This window comes from Haemaphysalis longicornis, unplaced genomic scaffold (genome assembly GCF_048455015.1).
Source record: "Haemaphysalis longicornis isolate Haplotype H1 unplaced genomic scaffold, Haemaphysalis longicornis Haplotype H1 scaffold_1, whole genome shotgun sequence".
Classification (NCBI taxonomy): Eukaryota; Metazoa; Arthropoda; class Arachnida; order Ixodida; family Ixodidae; genus Haemaphysalis; species Haemaphysalis longicornis.
Genome location: NW_027526203.1, coordinates 257,977,866 through 257,995,193, shown reverse-complemented (window position 1 = coordinate 257,995,193; position 17,328 = coordinate 257,977,866). Strand labels below are relative to the sequence as shown.

General features: G+C 48.4%; 1 protein-coding gene across 1 annotated transcript in view; it reads right to left on the bottom strand.

The window, feature by feature from the left end:
• LOC144144810 (O-acyltransferase like protein-like) overlaps nt 1-16,802 on the bottom strand; it is a 125,914-nt gene extending 109,112 nt beyond the window's left edge. The window contains exon 1 of the mRNA XM_077676320.1: nt 16,212-16,802. Coding sequence (XP_077532446.1) covers nt 16,212-16,593 — 382 coding nt within the window. The 5' untranslated portion in view covers nt 16,594-16,802. The remainder of the gene's footprint in view (nt 1-16,211) is intronic.
• Between the last annotated feature and the right edge of the window lie 526 nt (nt 16,803-17,328).

Sequence of the window (17,328 nt, the reverse complement as noted above, 5' to 3'; positions counted from 1 at the left end):
GAATGTAGACTGATGCTATACGTTGGGAAGCGACCTACAGGCTTTCAAGCACTTGGTATACAGTGGAAGGCAGAAGATCAACCGGTTACGCTCCGACACCCACCGAAATTGTAATACGCGCTGAATTTCCGTTTATCGTGTCCAACCGAAATGAGACCACCGTAACCGGGAGACCGAGGGGCTAGTAACGCGCGGATTCCACGTACTACAGCGCATTAAAAAATTAGCAGTGGCTTAAATCGGCTATGCCAGGATATACGTAACGTGAACTAAGGTTCAGCTGGTTATGCTTAGCTTTCCTGGTGGTCTAGGATTAGCTTGATTATCATGATTACTGCTGCTGCAATGACACACACGGTATACGTATTATGTGACACACGGATATTTATCAAGCGGCTCCGGCGTAGCGTCACCAATCGCCCCAGTGCTAAGCTGGTTTCACAGGCGCACGCCGGTGTTGCTGCGACGCACGAGGCATCGGTTACACACCCGGCCACCCCTCGCATGATCATCAAGTGGACCGTGCGGCCACGTCCGGAACGCAGGCCGGCGAAGACGCTGGGCGCGTGGGGTGTGTGAGAGACCCCGGGCAGCGAGCAACGCTCTGTGCCCCGTGTGACGTCACTGCTCCTCGCGCATCCGCAGCACGGCTCTCCAGGAGCCACGCGAAACTGCTAAACCTCAGCCAGTGTAGCTCAGGCTGCAAAAAATGCATTGTCAACAGAAGAAGCGGGGTGAAAGCCGCTTTCATCCCGCTTCTTCTGTTGACACATTCCTAAGACGAAAAGCGATGACGTGCTGACGCGCGTCCCCCACTTCCTTATCTCGTTCTGCCGCCTTTACTCCTTTCTCTTCCCCGCCCCCGCTTCTTCTGTTAATTCCTATGAGGAGAGGCGCCAATTTACCTCCTTCCTAGACGCCCCTTTGCATTTTTCTTTCCTCTTTGTTGTACCACTTGCCAATAACTACTTCTAAACAGGGCGCATTGTAGCGCACCTTTTCTCCCAAAAATGAGGGAGGGCAGTGCATTCCCTCTCATGTGTATGTCTTGCGTTTTTTCTTGTTTTGCTGAATGATGACGTATGATTTCTTTCAAAGAGGGCGCACTGTAGCGCAACTTCCTCCTCTCTCCACACGCACCTATAAAAGCGTTCTGCAGTGTACTGTAAATGTTACTCCGATGAAGACTGGTCCACCAGTCGAAACGTTAATAAACATGTTTGTTTTTGTTTTTTGAGACTTGCGTCGGACTCTACTTTTTGATATTTTTTCTGGACCATTGGAAACTTATTTTGTTCGACCGTATATATATATATATATATATATATATATATATATATATATATATATATATATATATATATATATATATATATATATATATATATATATATATATATATATATATATATATATATATATATATATAGTTGGTGTGTGCGTACGCTCGGGTAGTGTGGAACACGCCCTAGACGGAAAAATAGCATAGACACTATCAGTGTCGCGCACTTAAATCACGGCGCTAATTTCATTGTTAATCAGACGACCAAGTAGAACGCTTTGAACATTCTGTTCCGTCCTTACAGCAGCCTGGCGACTCCTGTGGAGAGGCGATATTTATGACCATCGCTTTCCTTCCGCAAACCACATTGAGTACGGGAAGAGCCAGATAGCTGCACTTTCCAGAATTTGTCAAGACGAGGGAGTCAAGTTCACGGTGCAGGCTCTTCAAAGCGTCAATCAATCACCGCTTCGCGTCGGCACCCTATAATTTGGGTAGCTCGGTTAATGAGGAAGCGCGTTCCCAGGTGGCAGGCGGATGCTCCCCATTCCAAATCCGGGCCCTTCGTAATCTCGGCGAAAGACTTGTGGCCACCTCTGCCACCGCGCACTGGGATGTCGCCGGCGACGGGACCCCACGGCCCAGATATGTCAGCGCAGCGTGGAAACTCCGCCGAGACCGGTTTGGGACGAGCGCGCTGCACCGGCAGCCGTCAGGCCGCCTCCCTTCTAGCGTTCCCTGCGCCCAATCGTTCGTTACCCAGCTTCGCGGTGTTTTGTCCGCACGCCCCGGCGAGTGTAGAACTTGTGTGCTCGCGTGCATGTTTGCACGCATCGCTATAGATTGAGAGCCGCGCTGGCGCCTTTCCACACAACGGCTGGATTGAAATCGCCGAGAAGCAATGTTTGTAGTACCGAGTAAACGGAATGGAGGTGTACTATGCCAGCCTGTGCACAAGGGGTGGCTGCGTTCCAGATAACGGCGAAATGAACTGCTCGTTCGTACTGCCAAAATGGAGGGAAGGTAAGCTGTATGAACAGGTTGCTTGAATTTTGGGAGCATCGCGCCCTTTCGTAAATCTTCAAAAATTCCTTGACAGGGCGCGATAAAATATTCCCGCGTTTCTGCGTGCTTCGCAGCCGATTTCATTTAGTAGCAAAGCGTGCGAGACACGTCGTTTATTTTGAAAGTGCACCGATATTTAGGCTGACGGCGTCACGTCACTTTATACGCTCGGGCGTGGAACCGGTGCAACGATGCCACGTTTAATCCATTTTCTTCTGCTTCTGCAGGCAATTCCATGTGGCGTTGCTCCTTGACGCTGGAACTATACTGCGCAGACATGGACACAAGAAACATCACCTTCCATCGACGGAATGAAATGCCCGGATCCTGTTTTCTACGGAGCACGTCCAGCTGCAGTTTCCAGCCAGTTCGAGATGCCGCTCAAGGAACCATGGGATTTCGGCTCTGGGTGTGTACTATCGTGATAAATTGAAATACGAACAACGGAACACGTCGTGGCTTCCAGTACATGGCGACGGGCCGCGTATGCGCAGTACGAACAAGTTACGAGAGTTCGTGACCAACCTTGGTATGGAAAGACCATCGCCTTTCCATAGTTTGTTGGCCGCTCAGCATGAAATAAAGAAAAATAAAACATATAGCTTCATGTGCCGTTTTCACTCAGCGCAGCGACCAAGCTAGATAACGCTCGCGTGAGCGTGCGCCGAACGCGGCGGGAAGATAAACCAAAATGCTCACACGACGGACGATGGTCTTTCCATAATAATGTTGGACACGAACTCTCGTAGCGCGTTCTTTCTGCGCATGCGCGGCCCGTCGCCAGGATATGCGCGGCATGTACTTGAAGCCACGCGCTTCGTTGTCCGTATTTTAATTCACCCCGATATACAGCGTTACTTAAAGCGACTAGCTTCAGTGAAGACTTGGGGCGTGGAACCAATACAATGATGCCGCGTTTCATGCATTTTCTTCTGCTTCTGCAGATTAATAATTGCTTTGACAAGTCTCGCATACACCTCGTAATTTTGCCGATTCCACCCCATATTGCGTTTGCAATGTTGTCATCGAGCAAGATGCTAAAATGTGCACAATCGGTTTCGCCTTTCTTAGCTGTATTGTTTACAAAATCGTTGGTCACATGTTCCCTTCCTGCTGACTGGAAGATGGCGGACATTGTCCCAATTCACAAGTCGGGGCCACGGGACTTGGTGGTTAAAAACAGGTCAATCTCCTTGACGAGCATATTCTGCAAAACGTTAGAGCATATTTTGTACACCAACACAATGAAGCACTTAGAACTAAATGTAAATCATCCTTCATTTGATTTTCTGATGTTTTTTTTTTTTTTCACAGACAGACGTATGGACGGACGGATGGGTTGAGGGAGTGAAAAAGAGCCGAAAAATCCTTTCGGAGATCCTTGATTATGTCGCATGCCCACACAGATATCGCATTGGGTTATTGATATCGAATAAGTGCGAGTCTGAACTTTGGGCCATATTCAGCGTTCCTACGAATTACTCAATATGTGTTACCCCCATTGATAATTTGACACACCTGGGCTTCGCCGCGGGTACTAACGCTAGTCGTCCACTATAGCTAGGGTGGTACAGGTACCACGAGAATCAAGACTAAATGCGTGACTTCGCAAATATTATACAAACAATGCAAGCATACATCTAAGAAACAACCCCCAACGGTGTCAAGGTTTTTTTATTTAATCTACACGCCTAAGAAACACCCGTGCGTCTGCTCCGTCACCATGAGCCTGCGTGATCAACCATTGCGGTGAGAGGGACAAGTTCAGTCAATGGTGAGGACTACAGAATACAATCAAGTGTGATTTTATGAGTTTTAAAGCGCCGAAGCTACACCTGGGCTATGGGGCGCGCCGTAGTGGAGGGTGACGGGTTAAATTTTGACCACCTGGGGATCTTTAACGTGTGCCTAAATGTCGACACACGGGCGTTTTCCTTATCGCCTTTATCAGAAAAGCAGCCCCCGTGGCTGGGAATCAAACCCGAGCCTTTAGGCTCAGCAGCACAACGCCATAACCACTGAGCCACTGCGGCGAGTACACGCAAGTGAGGTCTATGATGCTAGGATGTAATACTGGCCAAAGCTGGAATAGCCTTTCATATCGCTTGATATAACAGCGCCGACCCCATTTGTGAGATAAATTTTATTTCGGCATTCGTTATTCGTCCCATTTCCTCTCTTGGACGCAGTGGCAGGTAATTTTGTGCGTGCACTTTTGGGTTTTTTCAGGGTGTACTCTGCTCAGACGGTAACGTGTAGGAATATAGTGACGAGCTTCATTTACGGGTTTTTTTGTTGTTGTTGTTGTTGTTTTGAGCACATCTGAATAAACTACACTGTTTCATCTACACCTCCTTGTTGTAATAGCCCATCAAAAAGAATCCCTTGGGTATTCACCACGACACCCCGAATGAGGACTCAGTACGACAAACCGGAAAGGTAGACGGTACGCAGAATGCAATTTGACCAGAAAAGTGTGGTCGGTGCGCTGAGACATTGCGCAGTGCAAGCATTGCGCTTCGCATGGCGCAATGTCCCAGTGCACATAATTTTTGGAGTCACCTTAGCATACAGGTGCAGCTTCCAGACTCATCGCAGTTCTTTCAGTAGCAATAACTCTATAGTTCAGCGGAATGCAAATTACTGGTGACGAAAGCTAGCTTTGTGCGCCGCTTCAAGTTTAGCACGTTCCCTGCCAGGCTCCAGAGCCGCGGAAATTGTCCCAATGAAACGTACGGGGAGTACATTTTGACAAGGAATTACACAGAGTATTCAGATACCTGAAAAATTATTTTTAAAATGTTCATGTCCAGGTCCACTCTTTGGTCTATGCGAAATATCACTTTCCTGCAATGGCTCTACTAGGTTCCTGAGAGGTCGGAATGTTGAGCAAGAGAGAGAGAGAGAAAACATCTTTATTTGTCCTGCAAACGCGACGCGGCCTCACGTCGTGTCAGCCGGCCACTCGGCTTCTGTCACCTACTCATGCCTACCCCCGGGTGGGGGTGACACTTTCGGGCGTTGAAGCTCGAGGGCGTCCGACACTTGCTGGACGGCCATGTGTTGTATAACGTAGTCTTTGCACGCCGCCGCACTGACAAGGTACGGCGGGAACGTCTCTGCTGCACTGGCCTCGCTCGGGTGTCTTCTGCAGTCCCACAGGATGTGGGCCGCCGTGGCCCTGTCCTTCTTGCACATCACACACACATCACTGGGGTACACCTCCGGGCATATGTGTTTAGCTATTACTGGAGTCATCAGCGCACGTGTTTGCAGCTGCCTAAACACCACTGCTTCGCGTCGCGTCAGCTTAGGGTGGGGTGGGGGTAGCGTCCGGCGGTTAGTCCGGTACCACTCCAGGGTGTCCTTGTAGGTGGTGAGTGGCACCACCTCGTCGTCTTCCTCCGCCGCAAGTTGGGGGCTCGGGCTCGCGCCGCGGCTGGTGAACGCGCGTGCCGCCCGGTCAAGAAAGCTGAGGATGGGTCGTGCCCTCGTGTGCGGAGAGATTGTTCATTCAAGTGCACTGTTGCGAAGCAAGCCAATGCAAGCTGTGTTTCTTCTTTTTTAATTTTTTTGACGGGGGTGTGTCAGACAACCACGGGATTTGATGTTTGTAGGCGAGGAAGTTGCATGAGTTCGAAAATAAATATGCGGGAGTGCATACTGCACATTGGCATACGTTTGAAGTTTTAAGAAAATAAAGGGAAGGGGGGGGGGGGGGGTCGTTAAATGTCAGTAGCGAAGCAACAGTATTGAAACATACACATCACATAATTAATCATTAATTTATTGAAGTCTGGAATGGCACTTTTGGTTTCTTACCTCTGGCGCTCGCTAGCGTGTATTGCCTCTTGTCCGTGCCGTCACTTACGGACGAACTTCGAGTTTCTACACTTGCAAGCTATGAGCTCAGCTGTCCCGAATAATTGCTCAAAAATTATTCGCTATTGAGAAAAATGTGAGGTCTAACAAATTTCTCAAAAGCGAAACCCAGCATGCCCGTCTATTTTTAAAATTCAGCTTACGTACTATAGCCGAACAACAGGGTCACGTTAAAGGAGCCCTGAAGCGGTGCGGGTAAACTCTTTCACTATTTCCTTCTTCTTGGATATCCAGCAATGCAGACGGGGTTCACTGGTTGCTCAAACGCGATTCCCGAAACAAATGGAACATGAGCCTCCACTCAAGAATTGTATCGGGCTAGACCAGAAGTGCACGGAACATGCTGGCAAACTTGCCACATAGCACTGGCTTGACTTTTGCACTCACCTCAATGGTCATCGTCCCACCTCCGCTGTTTTGAATGTATTCAGATGAATTTTCGAGATGACAAAGTCTCGACCAACTCTTCAAAAACTATTATTGGAAAGCATCTTCGATCCACCAACACCTCATAGAAGATATTAGAAACACCTTCAACTACCCCGCCCCCCCCTCCTGCGCCCTTTTGCTGCTAAACCACACCCACTGCACACATTACACGTCGTATCCGTCAGAGAATATCGGTACCGGTATTAACTTTGAAGTCTCTATATGGGATCCCCAGATGTGGTAACGGGAAACATACTACGTACTGATCTTGCCCTCGTGCGAGACGATTCCCCACTTCATACGCCCGCCCCTTTTACACCACACATTCATAGAGAGGTGGACCACTTCTCTTGATCTTCGCCCTGTACTCTGGTTCCGCCTCAGCTCGCACACTGCCCACGTGCGGGAACCTGAAGTTTCTGGAACACCCGGTTAGGCCCGGAGCCCCGAAACCGTGCCTTCGGCAACCTGAGCGTGGGTCGCTTTATAAATATCTCTCTCTCTCTCTCTCTCTCTCTCTCTCTCTCTCTCTCTCTCTCTCTCTCTCTCTCTCTCTCTCTCTCTCTCTCTCTCTCTCTCTCTCTCTCTCTCTCTCTCTCTCTCTCTCTCTCTCTCTCTCTCTCTCTCTCTCTCTCTCTCTCTCTCTCTCTCTCTCTCTCTCTCTCTCTCTCGTTCGTGCGCGGACTCAGTTTAAGCTACATTTGTTGCCAGCACAGAGCAGCACTGCGCGATTTGCTCGCTGCAGCCTACATCTTCGAGCATTCGGTTTGCTTTTGTTGTGATCTTGGGCCTCTTCGATTTTCCACTTCTGGCTCCCCGCGGGCTGCCCGCGGGTAGTCCGAGGATTCCCCGAAGCCATAGGGATACACGGGAAAATCGAATGTTGGACTGCTTCTCGGGGAGTCCGCGGTGAGCCCGAGACTGTAAATCGAAGAGGCCCCTTGTTTAACGCGGTTACCTAAGGCCGGGTTGAGACTGTTGCCACAACTGTCGTAATAACTTTAAGGAATGACGTCATTTTACGTCTCAGCCAACCGAATTGCGTGATACGCTGTCTTTTTTTTTTATTTACGTCCATAAATCACGATATGGCTTTTAGCGTCGATAGTCTGAACATAGCCTGAGGCCTGGTTCAGACTGTTGCAGCAACTGTCATAGTAACTTTATAGAATGACGTCATTTCGCGTCTCAGCCAACCTAACTGCTTGACATGCCGTTTTTTTTTCGTCCATAGATCACGATATGGCTTTTCTGTCGTTAGTATGAACATAGCCTAACGCGTGTATTGCTGCAACTGAAAGACAGCTAGCCAAAAGCGGTGATATTGCTCGTGCGACATCACTGAAACACGCAAACAATGATCCACGCTTTGATAAACGACTAAAATCTTTTAAGCGATTTCCTAAGTTATTTGACGCGCCTGGGGCAAAATATTTGCCGCCGGGTATTTTATGACCACTTAATTTAAGGACTAGATACACTTTTTGACCACTTTATGAAAGTGTTTCAAGCGCATTTTAAGGTTTATCCGAACACTTTAAAGAGTTCTCATGATAGCATATTGTTATAATGCCGCCGAAATTCGACTGGTAAGTTCATGTTACAAAAAGTGGGGTAATGATACAATACAAAGACAAAGGTTAGTAATGACTCGAAGAGTACGCTGTACCCTAGTCTGGTAGCTGTAGCGCAACATTTCTGTTATATTCAAACCAGCCCATCCATCAGAAGCACCTTGGTGGAAACAAAAATAAAATAATTAAGTTTTCCTGCCTTCTCTTGGACCCACATGGTTTATTTTTACATATCTGTTTCTGATGGTATACACCACTGAGGCTTAAGTGTTGCCTTTGCTCAAACAGCTGTAACAGCATATTCAAAGTAGCCGGGTATATTTTCTTCAAAGACATCCTCAAGACAAGATACAAAAGTACTTCGTTCGAACGCTTGGCATTTATCAGAATAACTATCATGGTGATTCGACCGCAAATTCTAGAAAATAAGCTAATACGGAAAGCAAATAGTAAGTTGCGACGTCGCAGTGGCTGCTTTGTGTGACTGGTGGCTGCCGACGAAATCTAGCGCAAATAAACAAGATTGTGTTATCATATTGATTCATTTGGTTTTGTTTGATAGCACCACTTGAATGCTAGCGTGAAGTTAACGCACTGATTACTCTGGTTTTTGGAGCCTCACCAATGACGTCACAGTTGACGTTATGTAAAGGGAAATTTCAGAAGTTTTCATTATTTGTTATTCTTTCTTTCTTTTTTTTTTTTGTACTGAAAATATTCAGTTGGGGGCCGAAACGACCGATTATGGGGTTTAACGTGCCGACGCTACACAGGCGATGAGGCGCACCGCAGTGGAGGGCTCCGTATTATTTTTACCACCTGGGGATCTTTAACGTGCGCCAAAATCTCGAACACACGGGCGTTTTCGCTTTTCGCCTCCATCAGAAAAGCGGCCGCGACGGCCGGGAATCGAACCCGCGTCCTCGGGTTTAGCAGCACAACACCTTAGCCACTAAGCCACTGCGGCGTGTGAGGCCGACACGGAGTTCGGCGAGTCATAAAAGAGTGGTTATTCAGAATATGGATGTATATTGTCTCTATGGTCTCTATAAAGAAAACCGAAGTACGACTCGCATTTTGCATTTAAGTTGCGGACGTGAGGGAAGGTAATTATGCCCCTCTGCTTAATGAACCGAGATTTCTCGACAAGAACCTTTCCGCAGCTGCCTTCAGTGTAAACAAAGGAGCCCGTTTCAAACACACGCGAATTGCATTGTTTGCACCGAAAGTGTCTTGCTTCGCGCTAGATTATAATTTTCCGCACTTATGGAGGAGGGAAGCATACACAAAAGAAGCGTTGGTAAGTGTTTGACGACTGGTATGACCAGGTGAGTCCGTAATTGATTGGCGTTCATTATTTTTATTGCGTTCGCTTCCTGTACTGTTTTCACAATCCCTACAAGCCGAATTTTTCTTACAGTCCCATAACGATGAGGGTATAGGCGTAATGCGCGTACGCCGAGGATTTTTCTTTTTCTATGCCCCAAAGGCTCCTGTGCAATTACGGCGGCCGCACCTCAAAGCGGAATTGCAATTTTGATGTAAGCGACGTTCTTTACGACCATTCGACGCCTGAGCGCGATGGGCCACTTTCCCGACCCCGGAAATAACACCTCCAGCATCCGCAGTTGTTCCAGTTGTCATCGTAACAGCGGAACTCGCGTGATTATTTCCGTCAGGCGGCGGGAAGAGGGCGGAGCGCTCCTCTCGTAGGCGTAGTGATGCGCGCCCCATTGCTAGTCTTGCCGTTCTCTCGCTGTGGCCTACCTAGTGGGTGTGCACGTTCGAACAACGTCCATCTGCCGCCAATTTTAAGGCGAAGCTATCTATGCCTCACTGATGGCGTCAGGAAAGCCAGCTTACACAATGGGTTTCACAAAACGATGATGATGATAAGCGAAGGAACATCAAGCGCCCCGAGAAAAAAATTCTTCCCGTAATGGGAATCGAACATGCTCCCCTCGCGTTACGAATCCGATGGCTCTCCGATCGCGCCATTCTGACGCAGTCGAAGCTGTTTGTATTTTCGGCTTTGACTTTGGCTCAGGTTGCATGGGAGAAAGCTTCGCGTTCAACCACCTTTCTCTTTTTAAGAAAGGGGCTTTGATTTTTTTTTCAAATGCCGTAGCGTAGAGCGAGCGAGTGAGTGAGTGAGTGAGTGAGTGAGTGAGTGAGTGAGTGAGTGAGTGAGTGAGTGAGTGAGTGAGTGAGTGAGTGAGTGAGTGAGTGAGTGAGTGAGTGAGTGAGTGAGTGAGTGAGTGAGTGAGTGAGTGAGTGAGTGAGTGAGTGAGTGAGTGAGTGAGTGAGTGAGTGAGTGAGTGAGTGAGTGAGTGAGTGAGTGAGTGAGTGAGTGAGTGAGTGTGCAATCACGTACCAATGCTCTGTTCTCACTTCTGGCGAAGAGCAAACACTAGCACATACGACAAGCAATCTCACTTGTGAGAAGTAACACATCGGTGGGGAAAGAATAGGCAAATGGAGCTGCAGCGGTATAAGTCACTTCCATATATGCGCCTTCATTGGCGTTTTTGGGTGGTGTGAAACACGGGTAATTTTTGATAAGGATCGCGTGTCTGATATTCGCCGCTCACTCGCACACGTGTGGCCTGATACATAGTTTATAAACATTTGCAAGCAAATTCATGGCGTAATAATATCGTAAAGAGGACAGAGGAGGCCAGAAACGTCGGCGGAAGAAGAAACTCTACTATAGTGCACAATTCCGCCACATGGTTGTACTATACCAATCCGGCTTCCGTTTAATTTAGCGTATAGTAACTGCGCTTGGGATAAGACGCCCTAAACTGGAGCAACGTGAAGGAAGGAATAAACATTTATTTGACCAAGGGGGTATTAGGACGGGGATGTGTTCATCCTCCTATGTCCAGAAGGCCGCGAGCCTGCGCAGAATCCAGGGCTCGTTGCATGAGGGCTTCTTGAACTTCCGGTGCAGGGCCACTCACAGCAGACTTCCACCGCTCAAGGCATGGGTTGTTAATGGGGTTGAGATTATATATGGGCAGGAGAGTGCGAGATGATACGTCGTAGGGGGTGGGTTGTTGCAGTGCGGGCAATATGGCGAGAAGAGGGATGATGAGACCTTCGAGAGCATTATGAGATTGTAAAATGTTTCTGTTTGCAGTCTACGGAGTATGTATGCTTGGTAGTTTGATAGGGAGTGGTGTAAGGGGGATATGTTCTTCTAATACGTGTGTAGTGGGAGAGTATTCAGTTTAAGTGGGGTAGATAGGTGCTGGACTGCTGGCTGAGGGTTCCGTGCCACTCGGGGCGTCCTGTCCAGAAGTTGGGAATGCCCGGATGTGAAGATCGCGGGCGGAAGCATGTGCTGCCTCGTTCCCGACAAGGCCTGAGTGGCCTGGGGCCCAGACAATGGTTATTTCGATGTCGTCGGGAAACTTTTTTATTATGGGGAGAGCTCTGGGTGGTGCTAAGCCGGATTTATACACACGCCTGCAGCAACGAAAAGATTTTTTTGAACTCTAGTCAGCAATGTCTACTCAATATCGACAATTCCCCGCGCTGCACTCAAAAACGTGTGGGCACGCTGTATCCCAACACAATAGAATGTCTGATAAGTGCGATCGAAGTGGCTAATTTGGTCAGTTACGAGGCCCAAGGTACAATACCACTTTAAAAATGTCGTCTGCACTGAGAAATTATGGCATGCTAGCATGGTGCTTACATGGCGCGATATCACATCTCTAGCCACATTTTTAAGTGCATTCGTACGCTGGGCTTCACATTCTCAAAGTTTGCTACCCTAGTTGAGCAAAGACTGTGGTCATCCTAGTAGGTTGAGGCAAACCAAACACGTGGCAGTGTCTTAAAATTGAGGATACGAAAGGCTGCAACAAATCCTCCCGCTGTTCCTGATTGGGAACTGAAGCAGCAAGGTAGTCGGGAATGGCAAATAATTTCCTGTTACTTCGCTGACGTCTAGATAAATTACTTGTCAAATATTAACGATATCACGACGCACGTGTTTATACAAATTTCTTACAGTTTTCCAAATCGAAGCAGGGAACTTTCGGTGCTACGTGCGACAGGTCGGCGCGACGTTTGTTTTATATTTCACGGTGGCGAAAAATTACGGTCTGCTATTATGAAAAGCACAATAGTGCTTTCGACATAATTTGGCTTCCAGTCGTTTAAATCGTTGAGCTAACCACCAACAGAAAATTTGCTGCTATGGCACGGGGCATGACGTGCACTTCTCTCAGTATTCTCACGGTTTTTCGTGGCAAAGAACCCATATTTTCTGACCCTTCAATTAGGGCCACTATCGGCTTTCCTGGGTCCGCTCTCCCGGCCTCGCGGGTATTTCTGTGCAGCGCCGTAAGTGTTAAGCTATTCCGGAGGGGTTAACTGTGACCTCATGACCCAATTCGGCGCTTTGACTTGAAACTGTCACCAGCGCTGCATGGCTGCACGATGCCAAATGTCATGCTCACGTTGTGTCGTGTTAGGCTTGCATGCTATGGGCTTGTAACGGTTCTCTAAGATTCGTTAGAGTATGCATACGCTCGAAAGAATTCCCGACGGAACACCTCGGGGCAACCCAGTGGTCTACAGAAGAATTCCAGTTGGGAGATGATATACCTTATGGAGAAATTCGCGTGCTCCAACAGGACAGCCAACCAAGACAAAGCAATTAATACCGCTCCCCTCCAAAAGAAAGTACCATAAGGTTCGAATAAGTTTATTGCCAAGGGCAGCGGTTCAGTGGCTATCCCCGAGTTTATAAATTACTGCAACACGACGCTGCTGTCGTTCTGCATGGCAACTTCCTAACGTCCGCCAAGCACCGCAAGGAATCCGTAATCTTATCCTCAGGGTGCTTGGTGAACATTGTGTGGTTCAGCACGCTTTGGTACTACAAACCCCTCGCATTTTTTTTTTCTCATTTAAATGAGTTGAACTTAATAGAACTTATCCCAATTCCCATTCCAAAGAATGGGACTCAGATTAATAAGTGGTCCAACACCACAGTCGTGCTGGCAATAAGACCCCGCCGTTAATGATATGAAATGGGGAAGCTTCATTCGACACAGCCTGTAGCTGTACGCTGGCTGAACATTGTTAGTTGACGGCAGGCTCAATGAAGAGACTAAACGTATTGATGACGCTGCACTTGACGTTACCTGTTAGTGCCAGCAGGGTTCGTTCGGGTCGCTGCATGTTAATGCCGTTGTGCGCGGGCGTGTACTCACGCAAGTGCAGAAAAAAGGACACAGTGCTATCTAGAACGCGTTAGTATAATTATCGTCAAGATAGATGTCATTTTTTAAGCGTTTTATTGTTAACAAAACAACATTCTGCATACAATGCAATTCTCTGACCACGTATAAATGGCTGGAATTTGGAATTACTCAAGATGGCCTTCGGGGGCACTGGGCCATAAAACAGACATTTACCGCTGATGCAGTTAACATGAACTTTAGTTTAGCTCAATATTAACCGTCTAGCGTTTGTAGAGCTCCGGAGAAGCTTACTGTCACGTTCCCTGAACGTCTTCACGGTTTGATCTCGTTTACCATGCGGGAAAAATAAGCGAGGGGCCTTTCGCTTGTATGAACCACCTTTGAAAGAATCTTTTATCCCAGGAACCTTTAATTTTCTTCAATACTGGCTTAACAATTTAAAATTATTTTCATACAAACCCCAAACTGGAAAACGTGTCTAAACAATCCGTCGGGCTAGGATGACGTAATAACAAAATTGTTTTAAACGAACTACTCGCATTTTAGGGTTTTGGTTTTACTGGCGCAAAAGAAAAATAGAAACAGTAATTCACGCGTAAAGACGGAAGGATGATACGGCGGCGCTCCAAGGAGTACGTTGGAGATCCAGGGAAAGGATGCCGAACGAGCATTTGTGTTAAAGTTTATATATTAGTGCCCGTCTGGTGTATTTGCCGCTGGGTGTGCAAGTGAGGGCACGCATGCCAATACGCTGTTATGTAAAACTCAAGCGTGTGCAACCACACCTTTTCCATATAACATCAGTTCATTCAGGCGGCGAAGGCGATAATAGCAATGTTCATAAAGCTATCGAAAAGCGGAACTGTTGCAACTCGTGCCTTTCGGAGCCATGCGCTAACTATTATTTCGTGCACCACTGGAGCACTAGAATCTGGACTACTATTTAGTGCACCCCTGTATCTATCACAGGTACAGCTTAAGATGACAACGTCACTGCAAAAATATTGCACACGCAAGAAGTATGAATCTGAAATGCCCACTTAGTTCCCACATCCCGCACAGCTTACGAAGGGATGAAAAAAAAATTGTTTTGCTCCTCTTCCTTCATCGTTTTCAGTGCATGTGAGATACACGCTGCTGTATGCCGCCCATCTTCCTGTCTTGGGCCACAATCGTCCATGACTGAGCCAGAGATTTTGACAGAGCTGGTTCACAGTCTACATGCCGTCCTTTAAAATGCGCTCTTAAAGGCGTAAGCTTCGTTTACAAAACAAAACAAAATGTAAACAACACCAGGTGGTATACGTAGGTACGGGTACACGTACGGATTTACGTGTGTACGCATACCCCTACACGACACCCGCACACACGTATATACGTACGGATACCTTTTGCCCGGGAACGAGTGATCTGGCTGGTTCCGAGCCAAAATCAGACTAGTCGAAACCACCAGCGTTCGCGGACACGCTGGTGGTCGTCGCACGAAAAACGCGGCAACTTAATTAACGCAACGCCCATTTAGACGTTTTTCTGTGTGAATTTATGCCTTCTGGCGCCCTAAAGGCTTGACATACGTATTTTTAGCTATCGATTTCACCGGTTCCTTTCCCTAGGCCTTAGACCGCTTACACAGAGCGACTGGTGGTCGCGTTGGTGAATTATAGGGCTGTTGACCGGGCTCTTTTGGGGTCCACTGGACGCCGCACAGGTTTCTCATCAATATTCTTTGCTACTTCATACCTTCTCCCCGTTCCTACTTAATACTTCAACTGCTTCGAGTAATATATTCGTACTTCGGAACAAATTCGCGGCCGACCAAAGCATGTTACGGCACCATCGACGAGTGCTGTGTAGCTACGACCAGGCTGAAACTGCAACAAACCAATGATGTGAGCAAAAATAACAAAATAGTGCTCCATTATAAGGCAGGTAAAAAAAGGAGCTGGACATTAACTCCGTTAGCCAAGATGCTCACTTCCTACAGGTTCACGCAGGCGAAATCGCGTTTTGAGCTCAATTGCATCAGCCTTGGGCGGCTTTTGCTCTTGACCGTGGTGCTCAAACAATCAGCTAGTCTCTGCAGGTGACCTCGGGAGAACGTTTGCGCGAACGGATGACTCAGGTGCCAACATGCCCACCTTACCATAGCCGGCACGGACGCTAAGCCGCAATACGTGCGCCATTCCAGAAACGCCGCCGCGACCTAGTTGCTTGTGTTTTGCGCTATAGCTGGAAATAAGGACACCGTGCCTGTAGTTATGCGAAGGCACGTCTGGAGAGACGAGCAAAGATTTTTGCGTTTCGTTCTTGCGCCATCTCTCGCTCTCTCTCTCTGATTTTTTATCAGGCTAGCACAAACTTAAAAATTTCCTAATCCTTCGTGCTTGATAAAGAAGCAGACATTGGGAGCTGTTTTTATCATGGGTATTTGAATAGTTGCCACGTCAGTCGGAATTGTGGTCATTGTTATTTGTACCAGGGAGTAATCGCCGGATTGGAGGAGGAGGTGCGCTGCAGTCTCCATTTATCTTTGTCACGTGACGACTAGCTTTCTGCTCACCGTTGCAGAATGCATGAGGTCCGGCAGAGATGAGGGACCACCATGTATAAAGGTACCTGGTACCCAAGAGAATATCTACCATCGCACGTTATTACAAGATTGGGAGCATGACAGCCGACATGCTCGTTCGCGAATCCGCGAATATATAAATGAGGGTACAAAAAAAGTCAGTTGCATGTAAACAGAAGGGCACTCACGTCTGACGGCCCAACCCTTGAGTTTGCGGAGTCCGAGGAAGACCTTGAAGTAGCTGGCCATGCATTCCGGACCAATTTCTACTTCCGAGCTGGCCCTGACCATCAGCGGGAAGATCTTGTGCAGCACGGTGGCGAACGCCGAAGTCATGTTGTGCATAAACCCTTCCCACGTCAGCTTGGGCGGCGGTCGGCGCGTCGTCGTCGTCGTCGCTGTGGTCTCGGCGTCGTCGGCATGGTTTTTCTCCGCGCTTGCCAAAATCGAATCCCTCGGTTCACCTCCCGGCGGCGCCGCATTTTCCTCCGCTGCTGAGACGCCCGTGCAGCGCACGGCAGCCAGGAGGAGGATGCAGAGGCCGGCCACAACGGGGCGGCGCGGGATCATGCTACGCGCGGGGACGCGTGGTCGCGCAGAATGAGGAGGGCGCTCCGCGAGGACGCGCGACTCTTCTCGTTCAACTTTCGCGGGACGCGAGCAGCAGCGATCACGCGGCGGTGGGAGGGGTAGGCGGGAGAAATCCAGTGTACGGAGGTTTCCCCGTCGAGTTCACCCGCGTGAAGAGCAAGAAGCATCGGAGCGCTCTCCCTTTCTGCGACGGCCAGCGCCGGTCTGCGGCCGACACGCGGCGGCAGCCAATGGCGGGATGCCTTCGGCAGAGCTGAAATAAGGCCACAAGGCGGCGCGGGCCATTATAGTCGGTCATCTGAACGCGGCGTCAGCAGTACACATACGCTCGCGGGGCCGCGGACGACGTCGTTTCGGGCAGGAACGGCACGCAACGCAAATAGAAAAACAGAAACGTTGGCCCTTTCTTTGCAGTTCCTTAACCCACCCACTTTCGTTCGCTTCTTCGAAGAGCGTGTGGCAGATGAGGCGGCAGGAGTGAATGGCTGTTTGTCGTCGTCATCCGTCTTGTAAAAATGTTTTCCAGGTCGCCGCGCAGTTTCGGCCTTCGTCTTTATGTTTAATTCTCGGTCGTTTGCCTTTTGCCTTCATTTACTTATTGATTTATTTTCTCGTGGGTGTCCTTGATTTACTGAAATTTACGAGGGTTCCTCAGTAGAGCGCTCGACTGTTATCAAAGTGGTCGAGTATATATATATGGAAAATGAGGGGCTC